Source organism: Poecilia latipinna, unplaced genomic scaffold, assembly GCF_001443285.1.
Source record: "Poecilia latipinna isolate Pla-1442-1.1 unplaced genomic scaffold, P_latipinna-1.0 Scaffold459, whole genome shotgun sequence".
NCBI classification, from domain to species: Eukaryota; Metazoa; Chordata; class Actinopteri; order Cyprinodontiformes; family Poeciliidae; genus Poecilia; species Poecilia latipinna.
In genome coordinates this window covers 316,245-340,950 of record NW_015113075.1, presented here as the reverse complement: position 1 = coordinate 340,950, position 24,706 = coordinate 316,245, and the positions used below count along the sequence as shown (strand labels likewise).

Here is a 24,706-nt window from a genome sequence, read left to right as displayed (position 1 = left end):
TTGGCATGTAATGAGACGTTACCTGATCTACGACTTTGAAGCTGAAAATTGTATCGAAATCTCTCCTTTTTCACGTTCTCGTGTTGCTAAGATGTTTGCCTTAGAACTGGCATGTGATATTTATGTACAGCTGCAAGACGTACCCATGTCAACTTTATCACTGGAAGCCGACACTGATAGGGAACAGTATTTGTCATATTGTCACTCATCCCGCCCTGTGGACGAGCCTCGTTTACTCAAACATTTCCCAAGGGAAAAAAAAAAAGACTTTGTATAATTTGGAAAGCCACTTTTAAAGATTTTCTTTTGTCAGTGGATATTTCTGCAGTAACTTTGTCTCAAAATGTACAATTGATATGTTTGTTAACAGACCCTGTCTGTCCTCAGTGAACAATGACCTGCCACAGATTTCTGTCTTCTCATGTTTGGGGACATTATCTACGTAGGCTATGTCCTCAAAGTGCCTCCAGTTTCCTATTTTTTATATATAAAGTAGATATTGAGAACTGTTGTGTATATAACAGTGATGTAGCAATAAATGTGCCATTTTTAATAACATTGTTCTCTCTGTTGTTATTCAGACCTTTAAATTCTAAGAAGAAATTCATTTTTACCCAGAGGAACAGGATATTTTTTGATTTACATAAACCTCATTTCAAACTGTTCAGTTTGTTGTTTTTTTTAGTCCTGACAATTAAACTGAATTGAATTCTGTAGAAAGTGTAGATCCTCCTCTATATTTACATATTCATATTCATTCACTCACTCAAAAACTTTCACATAGACTTTTGTTATGTAAAAAGTACAACTATGAATGAAAAGTCTTTTTAAAACTTTTCCCACGTATAATGTGATTTTTATTCTGCACAGTTAAAATGGAAAATAAATAAATATGAATCTGGTCAACCTGGAAGAAAAAAGCTACCTACTGTGATTTTTCCTTTTTTCCACATGTGCGGGTTTATAAAGCCACTGTGTTCAGCAAGATTACTAGTAAAGTGTAGTTGGTGAATTTGTTGTAGTCTTAAGGAACCAAATGTTCTGGTGTTTGCTAAAAATGTTGAAGATAAAGATGTCCATTTTTGTTTAAGTGATAATTAAAATGAATAGGACGTAATTATTACTGCTTCTGTAACATGAAAAAATAAAATAAAATAGAGCCCTTCTTGTGTTGCTTGCTTTATGCGGCAACCTTGCCACTCACAACATGGCCTGCCGCTAACGTATCGGGTCTAAGAGCCAGTAAAAATGTTCTTTAATGCTTTCATTGGTAGTCCATTTTAATTTTTATCATATGTAAATCTACAAGAAGAAGTGGTAGTTACAAAAAAAACTGACATCAGTACAAATACAGATAATATTCTACAAAGGAAAAGTAGCAAATGAAAACAAACTGAGACACATTATTATTGTTGTCATTCAGGGTCAATAAAAATAATAATTTAAATACTTAAAGTAATAACATATTCTGGAAGTCTACTAAGAAAACATAGACGTTTGGGAGGGATGTAACAGGAGATTGTTTTTATTTTGTCACTACAATCCACAACTTTTATTTTGTAAATAAGCGGAAGTAATTAACGTGTGTCGTAGCGGAAGTTCTTCTCACCATTTAAAGCAGCGCGTCCTGTAGGTAGAAGGGCATCTGTCAGCTAAAATGATTGGTAAATTGATCGGTCAGAAGTATATGGCCATCGCCAAGTCGTGGTATGTGCTTTCATATTGTTTTTGTGGGTAAATAATTGAATACATTTGACATTTGGAGCTTGGAGTTGTTGCTTAGTCCTGCCTAAAATTAGCCGTTAGCCTAGCCGAGGTCATAGCAATGGGGGCATATGTATGAATTCAGGCTATTAGCTCGATTCTGGGTCAAAAACCCGTGAAATTGCATATATGTTACATTAAGGCATTATCCTCTATTTTTTTTTTGTTTGTTTGTTTGTTATTTTTCCCGATTACGATATAGCATTGGGAATATTGTACAGTGTAATTAAGTGTTATTTTAAGGTGAGCAACTAGCTAACTGGCTTTATTTGTCAAATACTTAAAATAAAAACAGGAATCAAGATATTCTGGTAAATTATTTAGAAGCATTTTTTACAATATGCCAATCTTTTACATATGAGATTGGAAAGAAAATATCCTTAAAATGTTAATATGTACAAGCATCTGAACTGGAAAAGGAACTACTACGAATGTTTTACATGATAGTTTTGCCCATTCATTTTTAATAAGTTGAGTAAACCAGTCATAATTTTCTGGGATCATAGTAACTGAGTTCCTACACAATCTTGACAGGTTTGGAAATCAATTTAATTAGATTCTTTAAGCAGTTTCCAGGTCTGTGTAAGTATGGAAGAAGAAAATGGATATATGAAAATGTCGAATATGATTTCACCATTTTCCTTGTTCCATTGTCTTCAAGACAAATATTTGAATCAAAAAAATCATTTTGAAAGTTATTAGAAACCTGACCCATGTAGAACTATATGCCATAATTTTAAAATAATCTCTTGTGTTTGCTTATTTCAAACGTGTGATAACTTGAGTGAAAAATCAGGAAAAAAAATGTATCTGGTGTTTTGAAATGACAAATGTGTAGTAACTTTGTGATAAAATTTGTGCTGCATTCCCATCACTATAAGCTGGACACTAGCCTGGCTAAAGCTTTCCCCACAAGCTGCCTAGCTTCCCCCGGGGAGACGTGGATTCGTTTATTATCTTTCAATTAACCTCCATTTCTTCCTACTGCTCTTCCCTCTGGAAATGAGACTACCTTATTTCTATTCTGTGTTTATTTACTGTACAATGTTTGATGTAAGGCTTGACTGACATGATTCTTTATGCTTGTTTTCATCTGTTTAGCTGTTTTTTTTTCCTTAATATGTGGTTTCCTTAAACTCAGATTGGTTTTTGGCTCTCTTGTGTGTCTCAGAGTGATTTGCTTCCTCTCTCCAGGGTCCCCACTATGACCTTCTGGGGAACAACTGGAGGCGTGGCCTTGGTCTACTTCACAGACTGGCGTGTGATTCTGGATTATGTTCCCTACATCAACGGCAAATTCAAGAAGGACGAGTAGGGGCAGTCTCGTCAGGCAAAGGTATCGCTTTGACCGTCAAAGAAGACTGTTGTTTTCTGCTTGCTAGCAAGATGATGATGATGATTCAATTTCTTTTTGTTTGTTTGTTGTTTTTGGTGTTTCATATGTTTTCTTAAATTATATTATGCCTAAGTCATTATTATTATTATTATTATTATTATTATTATTATTATTATTATTACATACATTATCTTTATTATTATACAGTAAGAAAATGTGCATATGTTTTTAAAAACTTTTTTTTTATTTTTTATGTCCGGATCATTTTCATGGGTACATTTTACATCTGTAAAATACATTTAGTCTAATTTGCACTTTCATCTTGTCATGGCACATTCACAATAGATGTATTGAGTGCAATATTTATCAGGTTGATTTATTTGAACAGTTGGGTACACTCTTGATAATAATCAGAGGCTGTGTTCACAGGGAAATGCTTAATCCTTTTTGTTGTTGTTGTTGTTGTAGATTTAGCATTTTATATTTAACAGTTTATTGCGTGCCGTGTTCACAAAAGTAAATTTCAGTTTAGAATACTTCATGTAAAAACTGAATGTGAAATGTGACATGACGGTAAGAGCAGCAAGAACAACAACAACAAAAAACAGTTTCTCCAGCAGTGTGAGCAAAGCCTTACTTACCAAGATGCTAAGGCTCAAAGAGTGATTTTATGATGATGGAAAACACACAGTGTTGAAAATGTGGCGATTGGAGTTGATATTCTTATTACACTGTACAAATGTCTTATCCCAAAGTCATGTTTTTCTGAGATTGCGTTGCCTTAGTGTGATTATATGTATTTAGGTTCACCACGCACACTTAAATTGCAATAATAACACTTTTTAGCTTTTTTACTACGTCTTCTGGGCTGCATAAAACGAAGCTGCTTTCTGACTGCTCAGTAACTGTTTTCGATTATTAGAATGGCTAAACTTTTTTTTTTCTGAGGGGAAAAGTAAAAAAAATAAAATAAAGAGGTAAGAACATTTTTCAGACAGAACTCAGTTATGATGGTTGGGTAATTATAGGAGGATTCCCAGGACTGGAGGTGAGGAATTTGCTGATAAAAGTTTATATATTTAGACAAACGCAGAACAACTCCGTCCCTGGACAGCAACAAGTCTCTACGTTTGGTCATGGTAGGACGAAACAAAAGTCTGAGACAATCAATAACTCTGCTTAAATGTCAGGATGATGTTGAACCCTGCAAAAAAAAAATAAAAATAAAAATGTCTACTATGAAGTAATTAACCCCTTACATCAATACATGTGTGTGTGATTTTACTTTTGGTCTTACACCTCCATTCATGAGGCTGATGGAAAGTGCTTGAATCTTGTTGATTTGAATGAAAAAAATCTCAATTTGTCATTTTCTTTTCCCAGGTTGGTTTCGGTTACTTGCTTGTTACTGATGCTGAGACGTTCAGAACAAGCATGAGCCGCTGCAGCCTGTACATCGGACTGTGGCCCCCACTGCAGAGCCCATCACTAACACCTCAGTCAACACCGAACTGCTTTCATCAACTTTAAGTGGAATCGTCCAGGCGTTTGACGTCTTTGTTGGGTTTTTTTTTTTTGCCACTGTAAAACAAAAGAACGAATGAAAAAGAAAACCAATGTCATCTCTGCTGCTTCCTCTCTTCCTGCTCAGTCTGAGGATGTTTTTTTTTCTCTTTAAATCACTTTGTTATGTGGATCAAAATAGATTTTTGATTTTGCTTCAAAAAGAAGTAAAGTATGTATTTTAACTTGTGTTTGTGTGTATTTTTTAATGAGCATTTACCAAACAATTGAAAACTTCTAAAAACAGGAGTGAAGTGTTTTTTTACATACTAAATTCAGTTCCTCGAGGAATTTGTGGTATAGACTGTTGACTGAATTAGATCTTTGATTGGCTGGAATGTGCCTTTATGAAAAAAAGCTCTCTTTATACTTGCTTTAAGAGACCACGAAATAAGGATCAGCTGAGTTGTATGTGAAAGATGATTATTCTTATGGGGAGTAAATTTGGTTGAGCTACTTTATATATTTATATTTCACTATAGAAAATTATCACAAACTTAAGTTAAAGGTCAACATAAGCCCTAAAATCAACTCATATGATGTATGTGGATAATTAGGTTTATAAATTAAGATCGATATCATTTAAAACAGTTTTTAGGGTGAGCAAAAAAATAGTTCCTATATCCAAAGCTGTATTCTTATTCTATTATTTCAATATGTGTGTAGTAGTCCAATGTGTACTATTATTTTTTTCCCAAGTGCAATAAAAGGCGTTTTATTGCAACTAACTTTAAAACTAGAAACGTATGAAAGCAGTCTCTATGTAATAAATAAAAAAAGTCGCCTGTAGGTGGGAGCTGCTCCTGCTTTCTGATTGTGTAAGCGAGAACGTTTAGAGCAGCAGAGATGGAGAGTCAGAGTCGGACTAGTTTACAGTGTTGTGTGGCGCATGCATTACAGTAGATTATGTTGCGCGTCCAGCAGGCGGAGTGATCTGCAGGCGTTAAAAAGTCCTGACAGCAGGATTCGACAGCTAAACACTGTAAATTTAGGACAGGTAGATAGCGGACTTTTTCTCCCCTCTTTCTTCGCAGAATATCCAGTTAACGCAGCGATACAAAACGGGACCATGGAGAGAAAAAGGTGAGACGTTGAACTGCGTGCTAGTTGAGTTGTTCTAAACAAGATGTGCAGGCACGCGTTCGTTGTGTAGTTAAACACTCATTAGCATGTGGACATGTCGGAGTTATGTATATTCTCTGTCACCGTCTTAAACAAATTGGTATTTTATGGGTCCGTTGAATTTATGGTTTAGTGTGACTGGAAGCGGTAGGTACGTTGTGTGGGTCGTTGTTGTTCCGCTGAGCGCTAGCTTGATTAGCTAGCTAAGTTTCATTGTTTACACACGCTTGAGTCGCGAGGGTGCAGGGCCCGGTGTTGCACTTCATTCAGCGACCCCCTCCTCTCTGCGACCTTATGACGACTTCCTCCTGGCAAAGACACACTGCAACTTTTCATTTACAAAAAATAAAAAGGAATGGGAGGAATAGTGCACAGGTTGGCATTAATTGTTTACGGTGTGTCTATATGTGGCTAAGTTTTTTTTTCTTTAAGTGTATTTTTCCGTTAGTTATGAACTAATTGGTTGTTGTTTTTTAAATATGTTATTTGTAGTTGAGTAAAATTATTCAGAAGCCTTCTTCTTCTTCTTCTTCTTCATTATTATTATTAGTGACAATAAGGATAAAAAAAATACTTTTGGTTGTTGTAACTTCCTGGCTTGTCGTTTACCAGTCTATCCAGTCACCTCTGTGTTGAGCCACACGTGAAAGAGGAAGGATGTTGGGGCCCCATCTATGCAACTGACTTATTTGTTGGTTTACAATAGTTTTTAATTCAGTAATAACTCTCATTTACTGTATTTTGTAATATAGAAAAAAGGTTTGATGTGGTGATAGTTCTTACCCTCTTATTGACCACTTTTTGCTGTTATGCCTTTCTTGATAACAGTCGAACGGTTCAAATGCCGAATATTTTTTTGTATCTTTTAAAATGTTGATACAAAATTTACGTTTTTACAGATTACTTTTTGGAATTTAGATGTGCATTTCATTTTTAAGCTTTTAAGATTACACTACTAGGTAGTTAGTTTTTTTTTTTCTAATCCACTTCTCTTGCAGCTCATAAAAATCCCATCAGGTCTTTTCTTTAGTACAATGGGGAATGCTCCACCCTTATCAACTTGCCTATTATCAAAATCAGACAATATTTTTTTCAAATTCTCTGATCGTTGATCATCACGTCAACAACCGAAATGTCTGATTTGATTCCGGCTCTGTGAATGCATCAAAATGGGGGGAAAAAATCCTATTTTTTTCAGTCTATCAACATACTAACAATGTGCATGTTTGTTGTTGAGGTTTGTTTTGAGTTTTGTAAAATCTGGTAGATGATAGACATGTGCTTTTATGCATTCATAGGAATAATTGGGTAGTTTCTACCACCTATGTAAAGAGGCCACCAGCATCCATTTCTTTTATGGCCAACTTTTTGTTTTAATTGTAGACGTAAAATAAAGTTGCCGGGAATTAGGTTTATGTCTAATAGTCCTTAGACAAAAAACTGTAGCCGAACCTGATATGATTTCCAGATCTCTGGAAATCTGCATCAGCCTGTAAACATCTGACTGGTGCATCTCTAATCTACACAGACCTTTTACTCGCCGGCCCTTACCTCCAAAAATCAATAGAAATAAGACACAAATGTGCTTGATGTTTGTCATTCCATCTATTGGAGGTGGACGTCCACAGGCAGCTGAGTAATACAAGCCTGGGGTGCAGAAAATGTAAAAAAAAAAAAAAAAAAAAAAAAAACATTCTTTGCATTATAGAGTATTTATAGCCAAGTGATATTGGTAAATCACCACTTTAGTAAACCTACTTAAATGTTCCATTTCATGTTGCATTCATGCACAATTTGAAAGAACACTTCATCATATTTCTTTTTCGTTTTCTCTCTTTTACTTTTTCAGCCTACCCGTTAAGCGTATTCTCAATAAGCCACAGATTTTCCGCAGTGACCTTCGCACCGATGTGAACACCGGCCAGCCGCGGGCCGGACGATCGCTGCAGACCAAAGTGCAGAGAAGCAGGCACAAGAATCTCTACGACGTAAACCATCAGCTCAAGGTGAGATCAACAGCAGACTGTGCAGGATATGAAGACAACAACCTTCCAGAAACTAACATTAAATAAGTTATCAAGATAATTTTTTTTTGGTCAATTTTCAACAGGGATTTTCCCCTTTTATTGAAAACTTTAATGCTTTTGTTCATACAAAGCTTGATAGCCTTTACATGTTTAGACTTTGCATGTTGTTTAAGTGTACATCAAGTAGCAAAAAGAAGGGGTTTATGATTTTAAATTTTAAATCCTGTGTGTATCTAGTAGGGCCTTCTCCGGTTATGTGTTGCGTTATTACATTAGTCACTGATAAAAGGTACTTTTAAAACGTCTCACACTTTTCAGAGTTCTGTGCCAAAGTTGTAAAAACGAAAGAAAAAAAACACACAAAAAAACACTGTGAACAAAGCAAAGGGAAATCTATCCTTTCTTGTTGTGTCTACCCTCTGTTGTTCCAAAGATCTTGCAGAACTAATCGGATCTTCATCCTTGTAGCGTTCTGTCTCATGTAATCTTCCATTAAATGCAGAAAAGCAACGCCAAGCTTGTAAAGAACATTTCTTTCCGTTCACAGCCTGCAGAAACACATTATTGTTCAACTTTCCAGCCTTCCCGATAACAATATGCCTTCTGCTTTCAGCAAAATATTTCCCATTTTTTGACTCGTCAGTCCAGAGTCGCTGTCATTTTTGCACAAATTTGAGTCCCTTAGCTTCGTTTCATTTTGGTGTGATGGCTTCCAGGATACGAGCCTTCCAGTAAGATCAGTCCTGGTCTGACTGACTTCTCTGGACAGTTGGTGCTGCTTTCTACCAGCTCTGAGGGATATCTTCTGATTCCTGAGGGAAACGTACTTTATGTGTTTTTGTCTGCTGCTCTAGTTTTCCTTGGAAATCCATCTTCAAGGCTTCCAGCTTCTTTGTGATTGTGAAGCTTGGAATAACGCATCTTGAGATTTTGGTCTGCTTTAAAATCTTTTCTCCGAGAGCGATGCCACCAAATTTAATGCGCCTGAGACCTTGTAACACTACCAAGTCACATGATATTAGAAAAAATAGCTTGCATGCTCACTTTTGTTCCCAGCTGATTAGACATTATTTGGGTATGTGTTCAGTTATTGTGAGGGAACGACAAATTTACACAGTAATACAAGCTGCATGTCGTCTGCTTTACATTTTGTCAAAGTGTCGTAACCTCCATGTTGTCCAATGGAAAATATATAATAGTAAAACATTTACAAAAATGTGACGGGTGTTCTCACTTTTGTGAGATACTGTGACGACCTTGAGTTTGATCTTGTTGCCATGGTAATTGACCTGCTTGGCAGCAGAGTTTTTTTTTTTTTTTCTGTTCCTCATTCAGTTGTAATGGTCAGCTTTTTCTGCCTCAACAAGTGTGGAGTATTGATGATTTTTAGCACCTGTTTGGTGTAATCGATGATCATTCGCTTGGCGATAAACCTACATGATTTTGCGCAACTGCAACCACGGGAACTAAAGGCGGATTAAAAGTGCAATAACTCCAAATATCTACATTTTTCTATCGTTTTCCTGCTTTGCATAACAATACTAAGAGTTTTTTTTTGTAATGCTCATAAAGCAACATCTAGGTTTTAATCAACTTCACCACAATTAAGTTGCTAATGACGAAACAAACAATAGAACAGCGATTCTACCAAATACGCCTGCGCTTATTAAGCTGTTGTTTTTGGTTTATTTATGTCATGTTGTCTCTTCTCCAGGTCAAGCCTGATTTAAACACAACACTCCCAGTTCGACAGACTGCTTCCATCTTCAAACAGCCGGTGACTAAGATAACTAATCATCCCAACAACAAGGTGAAAACAGACCCTCAGAAGGCGGTGGACCAACCAAAGCAAGTGAGTTGGAGGATGGAGAAAAAAAGTCATGACGCTGTTTTTAATGTTGCCCTGAATAAAGGAGCATATTCGCTTCCGGCTAAAAGTCTAACATCTGTCTCTCTGGTCAGCTGTTCTGGGAGCGGAAGCTGAGCGGGTTAAATGCATTCGACATAGCAGAAGAGCTGGTGAAAACTATGGACCTTCCCAAAGGCTTGCAGGGTGAGGACAGCACCACCGAGATGCGGAGAAGGTTGAGTTCAAAATTAGCATTTTCTGTAGCTTGACTTGACCCATCCTTTTTTTTTTCTTTTTCTTTCCTTCCCCCCCCCCCCCCCTCAGGCGTCGGGCCGGTGTGTTCTGATAAAACGCTGCTGTCTGCCATTGCCAGCGCGCTGCACACCAGCCCAGCGCCCATCACTGGCCAGCTCACTGCTGCGGTGGAGAAAAACCCGGGAGTCTGGCTGAACACGGCCCAGCCTCTCTGCAAGGCCTTTGTGGTGACTGATGATGACATCAGGTAGGATCAGTTAGAGCTCAAAGTACAGAGCATCTGTGTGAACCCATTGTTTCTGGCTTCCTTCATAGAAAATAGTTCAGTCAAAGAGATTATTTGGAGTGTCAAAGGTGATTCTTGTTTTTGTATTAGTGCTGCTAAGGGTTGTCCGTTTGGGGTCAGAGGGTGAAAACTGTTCCAACTTCTAACTAGTTTATGATTACAAGATATGTGTAAAATTAGGACTTCCCATTAAATATTGAGCTCTGTCAAAAAAAAAAAGTGTCCTCGTATGAATGGCTAATAGTATCTTGGGGAAAATAAAGTGATTTAATTTCAGGTTCAAACTGAATCTCTGGTTTTACTCGTGAAACAAAAGTGATCAATAGAAGGGTGTTTTAATAGAAGGGTGTTTTCTGTCTATGGTTGCCATAGTGATCACATTTCTAACTGAAAATTTATATTAAAACAATACACTTAAACATAATCGACCCTGGCAACATTTTTAAAGGCATTCTTTTTAACAAAAATAATTTTAAAAAATCAGTTATACCGATGAGATTTTTTTTTTAACCGGGATAAAAGCCGTTGAGTATTTCAACCTTTTTAGGGAAAAAAAAAAATCCTACTGGTCTTCTATAGCAAAACTGTAGAGTGGATAGATGAAGTGTTAATAAATTTTATGAAAAAAAAATTTCTAAATTGGATTTAGTTGTGCAATTAATTTGAAAATTATATTTTCAGCTGCTTAGTTTCTGTGTTTCCAGTCATTATTGCTTCTTTTTCTCCGTGGTTCTCATCTGTGTAAATTGCTGTGTGTTTGTGGTCTGACTAGTTTCAGCTCATGTTATTTACTTCAGTCTAGCTTCAACTTTCATTTGCTTTTACTCATTTTATCATAATTATCACAATTGGCCACAAATAACCCCTTAACTGCTTCTGGAGTTTGGCTCCGCCACTATTGCAGTGCAGTTATATTGGATGATGGGTCCATGAACAGATGTTTTCAAGTCTCGCCATAGATTGTGGAGTATTTTTAGGCCTGGGCTTTGACTTGGCCACAAATATGTGCTTTGATCTAAATCATCCCATTGTAGCTCCAGCTTGTTATCCTGCTGGAAGATAAACTGCCAGTCTAGAGTAGGCCTGCCTTTTGCCGTCTCTAGAAGATTTTCTTCAACCAGTTAGCTTCTTTATCCATCCTCCTATCAATGCTCATCAAATTCCTTGACCCTGCTGAACAAATCAACCCCACAGCTTGATGCTGCCGGCACCGTGTTTCTCTGTAGTGATGGTGTGTTCAGAGGGATGTGCAGAGTCGGTTTCTGCCATTCATTTTCTAGCATGTCTGAAGGTTAGATTTTTGTCTCATTTTGCCAGATCACCCTGTTAAGCATGTTTGCTGTGTCTCCTGCATGTTTTGTAGCAAACTGCAAATATGACTACTTCTGGCTTTTGTTTTGAAGATTTTTTTTGAGAACCATACTTCATTTTCCTTCGACTCACAATTATGTTGATCTTTTGCATAAAATCCCATTAAAACACATTGAAGTTTGGAGTGATAACTTGGCAGAAACGTGAAAAGGCTCAACTTGAGGACTAGTCTACTCAAACTGAGGAGTTTAGGGATCTTGATGCCATGTCTCTGTGTGATGATGGGAGGAGGCACATTAATAGATGGATTGGAGTTTGTCTGCAATAACATGGACGCTTCTCTGGTCTATTGTGGTGAAGAAAGACCTAAAAAACAAACCATAAAACCTCTTAAATTTACAAGTCTACATTGCGACTCCGGTCAAGCGACTTTAACCAAACAAGAAGACTCCTTCATGTTTAACACACGATTAAGGCCTGGTTTTTTATGTAAACCTCGTCTGCGCTGTGGAGCGAAGTTATTTCTTTCTCTGTTTCAGCTGTGGGGCTGGTCTCCCGTTTCTTAGGAAAGTTGTCTCTGAAAACAGCTCCACTCTCTCTCCCCTCCTGTCCACCTCTCCTCTCATTCGGCTCTGAGCGCTGCGCGCAGAGCAGCAGCTGTGAGCCTCACTCACAGCTGAGAGGCAGAGAATCGGTGAAGAACCCCAGAATTATTCGGCTGCTGTAAACAAACCATAGCAAAGCATCATTTTATATGCAAGCCATTCACTTCCGAGGCAACTCCAGGGATTTTTGTTTTTAATCAGCTCTTCTTAATAAATTTTCCTCAGGAAAGAAAAACTTGTCACGATTTGATGGATCCATTTCCTCCATAACAGCTTTTTGATGTTTTTAGGGGTTTCCGTCAATCAAATGGAGGAACTTCCCAAAAATAAGTCTTATTAACAGCCCGTTATGGGATGGCTTCCAGTTCTGTATTACACTCCGTGTCGCTGTAGTTTATTCATTGCTCTTTATTTCCTTTTTATAATCCCATTTAAAATCTGTTGCCTTTGTAAATTTTCTTCCATGACAGGAGTAAAATTAACTGTACAAAATAACCGAACTGCTGCGCAGTTATCTTGTGCAGGAGTACATGTATGAGTACTTCTGACAAATCTTTCAGAGAAAGTACCTTTTATAGAGTTTTCTGTAAAATAGTCTTTACAATTATCATTTCTGGTATTGCTGCGATTATAAAAGAAACATTAATTTGGATAAAACAAGTAAATCCATCTCAATCCATATAAGAACATTTATATTTAATTATTTTTATAAGAATACTACAAACATTCTGCTAAGGCACATTAAAGCAAATTTTAAAATGCAGTTATTTGTGATTAATCACAAGATATCTATGGCTAATGTGCGATTAATCATGATTAATCAGTCAACAGATCTTTATATACAGATGGATGTTTTGTGGTGGATTGAAAGTGTTTACATTTTGCCAGTCTCTGACAGCGTCGTGGGGGATGGAGTGCAACTTTAGAGCCACAACATGTCATCTTTGACATTGTGTGTGTGTGTGTGTGTGTCTGTGTGCAGGAGGCAGGAGGATCTGGTGCAGAATGTGAGGAGACGACTTGAAGAGGCCCTGATGGCCGACTCTCTTGCTCACATAGAAGATGTTGCCGCAGACGCAGCCGACGACAAAGTGGAGAAGAAGACCGAGCCGCTGGAGAACGAGGAGTTATAGCCGAGGTAGACGGAAACTCAGCACGAGAGCCATTTGATTCATGTAGTTTACAGAAATATAGACTGTATTACTTTCCCGAGTGAGTAACGCATTTCTTTCTCATCTCTTCTCAGGTTTGCTGATAAACTCCATGTACTAAAAAAAAAAAAAGACTCCATTTTGTTTCGAATGCAGAAAAAAAAAAATAGATCTTAAAATTTTTCCTAACCCAAACAAAGACTGTCATCTTTATTGTTTTATATTTTTACACTTGGTAATGTAATCCTAAAAGGGTGCTTTTTCTTTTGTTTTGTTTTACCTCTACTAATGTAAGGCAGCTGTGGAAGGTGCTCAATACAATGCAGTGTTACATTAGTTTCCAGCTGTTTTAACCTCAGTGTTGAAGTTACAAACCTCACATATGTGAATTCGTGTGTTTTTTATAATGTCGATGTGGGTTCTGCAAAGGCTGTATATTTTTAACTGTTCTCCCAGATTGCGTTGCTTTATATTTTACCGATACTGTAGGTGGTTTGTTATACGGTGTGTTTTCTGAAAGCGTAGAAAAGCTGCAGTATTTTTATACGAACACAGCACTCGTGTGGCTGTCTTCTTCAAGTTTTACGGTTAGTTTTGTTCCTGATACTAAGCCTGAGTCGTCATATTTGCATTGTTTGTGTTCTTTTGCCAACAACATTAAAGTTTAGAGAGTAACGTTAAAGATTTGGAAAGACAAGTGAAATTGTACAACACTGATGTACTGTACATCCTTATGCTATTTTTGTTTGTGAAATAAATGCAGCTTCTTTATAACTCGTGAGTTTGTTTCACTGACAACGCAGTGCAAAAATATTCATAAACCTTAAGCTTTTTACATTTTGTCACATTGCAACCACAGGCTTATTTATTTATTTTTTTTACATGCTGGATCAGACCACTCCTCTGTAAAGGCCAGATTTGTCTAATATCTAATCACCTGAGCTGTGGCTCTCTACAGCTCCTCCAGAGTTACCATGGACTTCCAAGTTATTTCTTTCAATACGAACAGTAATACAAAGAGTAATAATATTTTTATCCTTTTTCAGATTTTCATAGCTTCAAGTTTCAAGGGATGTGAATACTTCCACAAGGCACTGTAATTATTTAATTACTAGTCAGAATAATGTGTGTGTATATATATATATATATATATATAGTAGGACATTTAGAGTATTTTGACCAATAATTGATCAGGAATCCAAAATCCTCAATCTGTGCCTTCTACATAAACTATAACTGGGGATTCACAACAATATATCCTGTGGAAGGTAATTGTTGATGTGTTGAAATGTTGCATTTAATGCTTTTTTTGCAGCAAGCGCCCATACAGCACTTAACAAATTATGAAATAAGATGTATCAATCGAACAGAAGCAGCAGAAAGGGATGTTTTCAACAATATCTTTACTGCATGAGATGGCACATTTAAGATCTTTTACCCAGAATCAACTCTCCTTGTTTCACCTTAAGTGAGGTCATCAAAAAAAGAAAAAAGTGGAAACCAGTGAGATTTATATCAGGGTGTAGAGGAACGCCCTCTGCTGCTGGTCCATCCTTTATTACAATTTAGCTCAAGTGTTTTATTATTTCAATTGCTATTTATGATTAATTGTTAAAGGCATTGAGATACAAGACCAGCTATCTGAATCGTAGCATTCATTTATGAGTCGTGTGGTTTCAACGCACACATGGGGTTGTATTTGAGACAAGTATTTTTTTTAAATATATATACATATAAATGGTCTCTTCGGTGTGTTTTAAGGTCAGTAATCAGACATTGCCAAGTTATGCTTCTTGTTATAAAATAAGCTATGAAGCAAACAATACCACTGAGCATGAGCATCACTCGGAGGTGTAACTGGACCACCCCAAACACCTCATTGGTAGCCATGATGAACACACCCAACCATGACCATATACTTTTATTTCAATCTATTCATTTTCTGATCTGCCCGCGCTGCAACCGGACGCGTTAAACACAAATTCCCTAACAAATTAAATCAGAGTGTCGCATATCGGGAGCCGGAGCGGCAGCGAGCGGCGCATCGATGCTGCATGTGGCCTCTGAACCCATTGTTGTGTCGCGGCTGACGTCAGTGCCGTGTGTGCGGCAGACGGAGCGGCGTACGCCTGGTGAGACAAAGGCGGCGGAGCGAGCGGGGTCAGGCGGCAGCACCGAGCGGAGCAGAGAATCACTGGTTTATAACTCAAAGGGAACTCCCAGCCTCGGGTTTCAGCCACGCTTCTCACTGACGAGACGGAGAATGAAGACTCAGCGGCCCTCCTAGGAGCGTGCTGTGGCCGTCCGGGAAGACAAAACAACATCGGTGCCCCCTTTTTGCTTTTTAACGTTTTTTCCCCTTCTCCAACGCCCCCCATTTAGCTTGGCTAGTTAGCTGTCGCGCTAAGCTCATTGCGCTGCACTGATCTCCTCCTCCTTTCTTGCTGCTTCTCGTCTTTCCCTCAAGACTGAACGACAGGCGAAGAAAGGATATCAGCGGTCAGATAAAGTAAGTTTGTGATGTTTCCGCGCTTGTTTAATTTTAAAAAACAACACGGCTTTTTTTTATATTGAACACAAGTTCGACTGGCAGAGCAGAGCTAAAGCAGCTAGCCGCGGTGCTCCCAAACAAAGGGGTCGACAACGTGACTGTGAGCCGACTGTGGAGCTAGCTTGTTAGCTCTCTTCTTTATGCTAAAAACAGCGTCTGTTCATTCTCTACTTTTTATTTTAACTATTCTGACACGTGCGTTAGTGACAGATGATTCGGCTACAATTCCTAGTTTCATTAATGTTGAGAAATACTTTAATTCACTTGTGTTGGGACAAGACAACAAGCAGCCTGCTGGATGGGCTCAGTTGTCAGACAAGCTGCCACAACAGACAAAGCAAGCCGCTCAAATCAACACTGGTAGAGCTCGCTGCTGTTGATTGGTACTCCCTTTCACGCGTCTTTTACATATTTATTGGAAGCTCCTTATTTTCCTCCCACCCCCCTTTTAATGCATTTTATTTTGTGTGTGTGTTTTTCAGCTGAAGGTGAGATCACTCCTAACAAACTGGCATCCGTGATCTGATGTGAGATCCACGGAGAGACTATGCCTAGCCCTTTATTTCACCCCGAGATAATGGACCACGACGTGGTGATCAGCAGCCAGCACAGTGGCGTGGCACTGCCCCGGGAGACGGACCAGGACTCCCGGGATGAGGACCACCAAGAAGTTCTCCGCTTCGCCCTGGACCAGCTGTCACTCATGGCCATGGATAAAGTGGACTGTGGGGGCGGCGGCGGTGGAGGCAACGGGCTTGTGGACACTCTGGACGGGACCCAGGGTCCGGGCTCTGAGAGCTGCAACGGCGTGGGCGGAAGGGGCTACGTGGATCTGCAGATGCTGGAGCATCCCAGCGGGTCCCGGGACTCGCCGACGTCCTGCTCTCCGTCTCCGGAGTACTACGGCTCTGGCGGGTACCACATGGCCGGGTCCCACTCCATGCTCCACGGGGAACAAAGCTCCGTCCTCTGCAACAGGAAAAGAAGCGTGAACATGACTGAATGTGTGCCTGTCCCCAGCTCCGAGCATGTCGCTGAAATAGTGGGGAGACAAGGTAAGAATGCTGATTGATAATTATAATTATTGCGTGTTTGTGTTTGTGCCGGAGTCTGGCTGGCTCTTTGTTTGGGTGGCTGTCTGGTGAGAGGGGGGCTCCCTGAACTTAAACCCCCTCAGAGCTTTAAGCATGCTGCTCCGATCGCCTTGTTTTGGTTTTTAATAGCGAGCATAATGTGGCACATCTGGGCTGTTTTCCGCCGTTATTTTTCCTCAATATTTTGACAATAATCTGACAAGAGAGTGGGAGAGTGAGGGTGGCTGATGAGGAGGATGGAGGGGGAGGGGTGGAAGAGGGTCAGACAAAGCGGCAGATTGTCGGGAGTCTGGACGTGTCTAGAAGCCTGCACCAAACAAAGAAAACGTAGCGAAATCCCGCTCCGCTTGTGCGTGGCGCATAAAAAGCGGCCGCTTTCATCACAGACATCGCACCTCGAACGCGAAAACGTGTCCATGTCGCCTTGTTATCGCGATTTCTGCGCGGATTTGAAGCTCGAACGGGGGCAAAGCAGGCGCACAAACACGGGACTGGGCGGTGTAAACGCCCTGCACCCAGCGCTGTCTGCCGATGCTGCCGAGCGCCTGCGAGCCGAGCCGCCTTCCCCCCCACAAACTAAGCATTTCTTTACGGTTTTTAATCAACATGTAACCTGAAGTGAGGCTGGACGTGCGTTTCGGGCTCAGTATTTTCGTCGCAGCCGCGCCAGCGTTACGGCATTGTTCTCTTTGTTTGAAAAAGCCATGCTTTCTGCTTCCCAGAATGACATCACGCTCCGTGCGTCCCATTGGTCGCCGACAGTGAAGCCCTCGCATTTAAAGACACAGAGCAGCGGCGGAGCTACCGAGGCCAACATTACATGACAGACACTGCTGCAGCTACCCGCTTTACCTCACTTACAGCTAGAATACCTGCTGCCATGATCGCCCTTGCTCCATTTGATTGCCAGTAATGGCCGGTTTTAGACAGCGCAGGATATAAACAAGGCAGACGGCAGGTAGTCCTGATTGAAGTCGAGTATCCAATCAAACAATCGGAAGTCGAGCATTTTCCACATGAATTGGGGGAGAGGGGGGGAAGCAGGCATGTGTTTTTTATATAAGCCATTAATGCAGTGTGAGCAAGTCAACTTAAACGCCTTATTAGCATCACTGTTGCTACTGATTTAACTATTTTTAATGATTATCAGTATTGTTTTTACTTCAGGCATATTTTAGAGAGGTGTTGTTTTCTAGTAACACTAGTGTATAAAGCCTTATCAACACGTTCAGCACTTATATTAGGAAATACATATATATAATATATATAATGTTGAAATTATTGCAATTTACATTTTAAACTGTTTGCTTTTATTGAGCAATTGTAGACATGGACCTGGAAAAAAAACGCATGTTATTATAACCTTTGTTTAAAAAAAAAAAAAAACACAAGTTAATACTTGTGTTTTATACAGTGTGTTTATGCTGTGATGTATTTGCTTTTACTGATGTAATTTTTGATAGCTTCAGGCTAAATTGCCAGTTAATATTGTACTATCCTTCTGAAGATGCTAATTAATGTGTCTCATTGTACTGTCTCTCTTTAACCTATTTTTAGGAAATCAGACAAATCACCCTTTCAGGCCTCTGTTTTCTCACTGGTTTGGTATTTGACAGAAAAAGTCTGCCTGTAGTGTTTGGATTTGCAATAAACTCGATGTAGGTTCGTGCTCGTGGAAACGAAAGTAACCTAATGTTGACATCTGTTGAAGAAGTCATAAATGCCTGGATCACATTAATTGCAGTATGGCAACTTGTTTTAGTTTCATTGAGCATTTTTTTTTTTTTTTATTATTCATGTGCGCATAGATAATTGTATAAAATAATCCTTTTAGATTATGTGATTGAGACTCTAAGCCCTGTTTCAGCAAGTACTTTGTGTCATTTATTACTTCAGGTTGTTGTTTTGTTATATGTTAAAGATACACTAGGTCAAAGAGAAATGTGGGCCTAAAACAAGTTTGTGTGGCTCTTTCTTTTTCAGGTTGTAAGATCAAGGCCCTGCGTGCCAAAACAAACACCTACATAAAGACTCCAGTCAGAGGAGAGGATCCGGTCTTCATCGTGACGGGGCGCAGGGAGGATGTGGAAATGGCCAAGCGTGAAATTGTATCTGCAGCCGAGCATTTCTCCATGATCCGGGCGTCTCGCTGCAAAGCTGGAGGGCCAGGCGGAGGAGGCTCTCTGCCCGGCCCTCCTCACCTACCGGGACAGACCACCATACAGGTACAGAATCCGTCCGGGGTTTGGAGAACAGAAACGGCTGAAATCGAGGCCGGGAATAACGTCTTTCTCTATCGATCCAGGTGAGGGTCCCCTACAGAGTGGTTGGTTTAGTCGTGGGGCCGAAAGGAGCAACCATCAAGCGCATCCAGCAGCAGACTCACACCTACATCGTGACCCCTAGCCGAGAGAAAGACCCCGTCTTCGAGGTGACGGGAATGCCGGAGAACGTGGACAGAGCGAGAGAGGAGATCGAGACCCACATTACCCTCCGAACTGGAACCTTTGTCGACCTTCAGGGAGACAACGACTTCCACACCAACGGGACCGACGTTAGTCTAGAAGGCCTCGGCTCCCTCAGCGGGGGTCTCGGGGCGTCTCTCTGGTCCAGAGCCACAAGCCACCACCCTGCCCCTCCTCCTCCCCCTCCCTCCCCACCGCCATCTCTTCCCATGTCCATGCACCACTCCTCCAGCCGGAAGATGTCCTCTTCGGTCGCCTATCACACGCACAACGGCGGCATGAGCTCAGACAGCTTCAGCTCCAACAGGAAGCCCGCCGAGGGCGGCAGCCCCACCAGTCCTTTCAGCACAGGCTCCAGCAGCGCCGGAGGCGGCTTCACCTTTGGAGGCGACTCCACCCCGGGACTCGCTTCCTCGGACGAATTGGGCTTCGAGTTCAGTGCTTCCAACATCTGGGCGCCTTTTGTCAACGGCGGAGCCGGGAGCAAGACCTCCGCGTCTTCTCAACCGCAGCAGCCCCTGCGACGCAACAGCAGCGGCCTGAGCGGCGGCGCCATCACCCCGCGGCTGTCTCCGACCCTGCCTCAGGAGACGGGCGTGGGCCCGCTGGACCACCCGCTGGCCCGCCGCGCCCAGAGCGACCCCCTCAGCACTCTCTCCTGGCTGCAGTCTGGCAGCACGGGCGGCAGCTCCTTCTCGGGCGCGTCCAGCTCCAGCTCCGGCGGCTCGTCGACCGGCTACTCCTCCTGCTCGGCCTCGTCCCTGCCCGGCGGCTCGCCCACCGACTCCGAGGGAGGCAGCAGCAACGTGGGCATCACCTCCGGGATGCTGAGCCGCCTCAAAGGCAGCTCCGGGGTGGCGGCACTTGTCGGCGTCGGCGTCGGCCCCGGCGTCAACAGGGACTGCTTTGTGTGTTTTGAGAGCGAGGTGACGGCGGCCCTCGTGCCTTGCGGCCACAACCTGTTCTGCATGGAGTGCGCTGGCCAAATCTGCCAGTCGGCCGAACCCGAGTGCCCCGTCTGCCACACTCCGACCACACAGTGCATCCGCATCTTCTCCTAATGCCACGGGCAGCTGAGTGGGTGGAGCGGGGTTAGGTAGCGGGGTAGGGGTGGGGAGGCAGACGGGCACCAGCTGTGGTGGAGGAAATGGAAGGAATCACACTAATAACCTTCACACAGATGATGGACCATATTAAATGCATTAATAGAGATGATGATACTTTACGGATGTTGATATATTGCTGATAACTGTCAAGATGAATAATACCAATAATAATAATAATAATAATGACTTATTTTCCGAGGGAAGTGGATTGAAACTTGTCTGCAGACAGTCGGGGCTCAGACTGTCTCTCAGCGGTGAACTTATGGAAGGAAACTAGTGTCTTATATCTCTTCAGGCCTTCATTTCGACGTGGAGTGGCCCCTCCGCGGGCCGCCTGCCCGCCTGTTCGTCTCCACGCGTCTTCATTCTGGCTTCTTCAGATCTCTGCCTGCTTTTCTTTCTCTCTCTCACTCTCTCTCTCTTGCTCTCTCTCTCTCTCTGTGTCTCACAGCCTTTTTTCCTTTTGACACTTTTGTACTTAACAGATATTTTTCGATAAAGCTGTCAACGAGGCCTGCACTTTTCTACTCCTCATTTTAACGCCCTCGACCCCCCTCCTTCCTCCCCGATTGTCCTCCGCGCTCTTTCGCTCGCTCATGCTAAAAGAAAAATTTTTTTTATTCCTTTTGTGACACAAAGTGGAAATGGTTCTTGGAACATCCTTATTCTTTACTTTTAGGTTGGCATGTTTGTCAGGCACCTATTGGAAAACACTACACTTCTCGAGGAACCTCTTCAGGATGAATTCTCAATGCCACACAATACTTAGCCATCCGATAAATAAGCCAAATGATTACTGGGAACATGCTCCTCGATTCAGTTTGGTAACACGTTGGGTGAAATTTGGATGAGTCCTCGCCGCATAATTAGTGCGGCTGTTTATTAGTCTGTAATAAGTGAGAAATGTACCATTTTTAGCGACGCTGACGGCCTGTGATTGTGGTCGGTTTGTATGTTTAGACTGCCTGACAATCCCTTCACATCTCGTGTTTGTGTTGGTGTGATGCCCAATCGCACCAGTGCGTCGTCACCCGGAGAGGGCGCCGTTTCATTCGTCTGATCCAAATCGTGTCTGTTACACTTAGATCTACTCGTTTTTTTAGTTTTTTTTTGTTGTTGTTGTTGTTTTTCTTTTAGTAGTTTATGACTCTTGTCTGTGTAGTGTGTGGGTAAGACATATTTTGAACTCTACGACGAGACAGGGCTTTGATGTCACATGAGAATGTTAAGTCCAACACGGTTGAGGAGAGAAGACGAACAAGGGGCTTGAATTTTAGTTTTCGCGCACTGTAATCCCTTTGTTAAAAGAAAAACAAAAAAAGAGAAACGGCTCTTACTGTTTTCGTTTCCGTCTTCCACCCCTCTCGGACAGCAAAGCTGTCTCTCTCAGATGACACTGTTGCAATTATATAGATGGATTCAACGTCACTCCACTTTCTTCTCCCGCAAAATGGCTCCTCCCCCTTTTGGGGGCGCTGGCGGCGGAGATGAAACGGTTTGAATGGGAGTAAATGGATCTCTTCTGGGCCTTGTATAGTGATAAAAGTGTAAAAATAAACAAATGTCGAATGTTGGCTTTAGGTGTTGCGTCTTCGGAGACGTAGGTTGGCAGTTCCGTACAGAAAACCTTTTAGGTTAACAGGTCTAAATATCGTGACTGTAGCTGGCCTCGACTGAAGTCTATAAAAGGAGTATCGAAGCTTCATATCTACCAGCAGCTCTTGCATTAATGGCGCCTTGGGTGAGCTCATCTTCTTGCCGCCACATAGCCAATCAAATCGCAGGAAATCCTCTAATTTCGAGGGGAGTCCCCCACAAAGGATGTGACTGGTCTCCCTTCTCTCAGCGGCAACCAGGGGGAGCCAACTCTCTGCTGACTACACATGCATGACAGCCATAGAAAACCCAAGATAAGTTGTATCTCCTTTTCTTATCTCTGCTTTTTAAAAAAAAAAAAAATAAATAAAAAATGGTCTGCCTTCATGGCTCGTATTTTAGAAACTGAGACTTTGTAGACATAACGTCATGTAATTAATATTCCATGTGATTTAGAGTTAGTGATTAAAAGAAAGCGGTGAGAAAACACTAGGAAACCCATTGAGTTTAAAAAGAATATATACACTGGCATATTTCATGCTTAACAATTGTATTTTACAGATCGCACATCTCATGAATTAAAAATACAATTTAGAACAAATGACAACTAAAAAAATATTAAATGCTGAGTCCTACAATGTACTGGTTCACCTCAATGGAGGCTGGCTGAAGTGATGAATGTAACGTTACCAAATGGCAACAAGAAGCACTCTAGTATAATGTTTGACCTCGTCTGAAATGGTGTCCAAGCACCTAAAACTAAAAGATATTTGTTTGTTTTATGCTTTTATTGTACCCTGGACCCCAGAAGTTCCTCGACTCCCATCGACTTTCCATTACTCCCCCGAAGGGGCCCGAAGTACCCGGATGTGTTAAATCTATCTATACAGCGCTGTACTCGCCACAAAATGTAGTGCACTATATAGTTAGTAGTTTGAGTCGTCCTGTGTTTCATAGCATTACTCTAATAAGGCAGGCACGTCCTGTTTTGTGTGTGTTTGTTTTTTTTCCCCCTCCTTTGGTGGAAAAAAAAAAAGTTCAACAAGTTTGCAGTAACTGCCTCTTATAGTGTTAAAATCGCTGCATTTCAGGCGGCGGAGTCTGTTTCGGTGGCCCCCTTTCTTTTGTTTTTTTTTTTTTGGTTTTCTTTCTGTCTCTCTCTCTCATAGAATGAGACAAGCCATGACAACTAAAATAAACATTCTCAAGGGCTTCCTCTGACTGCACACACACACATAATCACACATGTTCAGGCTCACACCGTATAGGAAGAATCAACTTATCCTTTATGGCAGCTAGTAGCTAGGTCATCCAGGGCTTCCAGACACTTCTTGTGTTCCAATCCCAGCAGCTGCAGAATGTTTTTTGCTGTTTTTGTGTTTAATCGGTTCTCCAGACGTCCCTGCGCGCTCATCTCATTCGGGTCCTGTCGGTGTGTAGTGTGACTTTCCCCACTGACCAGGACGGGTTGCAGGGTTTACATTTTTATTTTTAAGAGACGACAGTGATTTATACAAGTTATGCTTTTGGTGCTCCAGTTAGTTTCAGCGTGATTGCAGTTCTTTGCTGCTTTTCGAAAGGTTCGCATTCACATTTATATATATATATATATATATATATATATATATATATATATATATATTTTTTTTTTTTTTTTTTTTTTTTTTTTTTTTTTTTTTTTTGTTTGTTTGTTTGTTTTTTTAACTGTAGGAGAAAATGCAACCCGGGAGCTGGAACCTGCTAAGTCTCTACAAAGACTCATCCATGGTGCTTTTGGTGCAACTCCCTACTGAGTCTCAGAGACGAACAAACCCGCTCGTTATAGCGAGGGGCCGCCATTTACTTCTCAGAACAACCACCACCACCACCCCGATGCCCCCCTCTTGCCCCCCTCCTGGGTGCACCGTAGACCCGACAGTTCTGCCGCGCTCGTTCTCGTTGCGTTCCCTACCGAAAACAAGCCCCCGACCCCCACCACTCCTTTCCCGACTTTCCTGTCGGATCCGTTGCTGTTGTTTCGCGTCTTCAAACTGGGACCAGATGCCGGGCTGTCTGAATGAGCACATCTGTGATGACTGGTGCGAGTCTGTTGAGGCCCTTCCTTTGAAACTGTCCAGGCTGACGTGTTGAAGAATAAATTGTTGTATTCTGCCAGATGGGCTTTCATGTTAAATCTTCAAGGTTTGTTTTGTTTTGTTTTTTTTGTTTTTTTTTGGCCAACGAGCAAATGTTAGGGTTGATGTACAGTAATTTTAAATGTTAAAAAGGTACAAATTTTTTATTTTCAGATTGACTTTTTACTGTTTTTTTCTTTCTTTTTTTTTTTTTTTTTTGGTAATTGTATCCCCATCCCCCAATTCCTTCCTTTAAGGTTTGAAAACAGGGTTTCCTGAGGCATGCTAGTCAGTGACCTCTGACCTTTTTTTTTTTTTGTGATTAGAGGGGGGATGCTAAGAGAGCCGTGCCAGGGAAGGGGGTAACAGACTCCCCTCGAGCCCCCTGCTCTCTCCTATTTTTGCTTTAATTCTCTTTGTATGCAGAACCAAAACGTTTAAACCGTCGGCGAACTAGGTTTCAGGCCTAACCTGTGTGTGTAAATACCCTGGATACAATCAACAGGATCTT

General features: G+C 41.2%; 3 protein-coding genes across 3 annotated transcripts; all 3 read left to right on the top strand.

Annotated features, from left to right (window-relative positions):
- Positions 1-1,579: 1,579 nt before the first annotated feature.
- LOC106951444 (cytochrome b-c1 complex subunit 10-like) lies at positions 1,580-4,702 on the top strand. The gene is made up of 3 exons (XM_015038991.1): positions 1,580-1,707; positions 2,959-3,100; positions 4,484-4,702. The coding sequence occupies exons 1-2, from the start codon at positions 1,658-1,660 to the stop codon at positions 3,077-3,079; spliced, it is 171 nt and encodes a 56-aa protein (XP_014894477.1). The 5' UTR covers positions 1,580-1,657; the 3' UTR covers positions 3,080-3,100; positions 4,484-4,702.
- Positions 4,703-5,503: 801 nt separating this feature from the next.
- LOC106951443 (methyl-CpG-binding domain protein 3-like) lies at positions 5,504-14,043 on the top strand. Its single transcript, XM_015038990.1, has 7 exons — positions 5,504-5,746; positions 7,635-7,791; positions 9,527-9,664; positions 9,775-9,865; positions 9,986-10,163; positions 13,101-13,256; positions 13,365-14,043. The coding sequence occupies exons 1-6, from the start codon at positions 5,553-5,555 to the stop codon at positions 13,249-13,251; spliced, it is 909 nt and encodes a 302-aa protein (XP_014894476.1). The 5' UTR covers positions 5,504-5,552; the 3' UTR covers positions 13,252-13,256; positions 13,365-14,043.
- A 1,166-nt stretch (positions 14,044-15,209) lies between these two features.
- On the top strand, positions 15,210-23,117 carry LOC106951442 (RNA-binding protein MEX3B). The gene is made up of 4 exons (XM_015038989.1): positions 15,210-15,778; positions 16,303-16,875; positions 18,898-19,139; positions 19,220-23,117. Exons 2-4 carry the CDS (start codon positions 16,368-16,370, stop codon positions 20,438-20,440), a joined length of 1,971 nt encoding a protein of 656 aa, XP_014894475.1. The 5' UTR covers positions 15,210-15,778; positions 16,303-16,367; the 3' UTR covers positions 20,441-23,117.
- Positions 23,118-24,706: the final 1,589 nt, after the last annotated feature.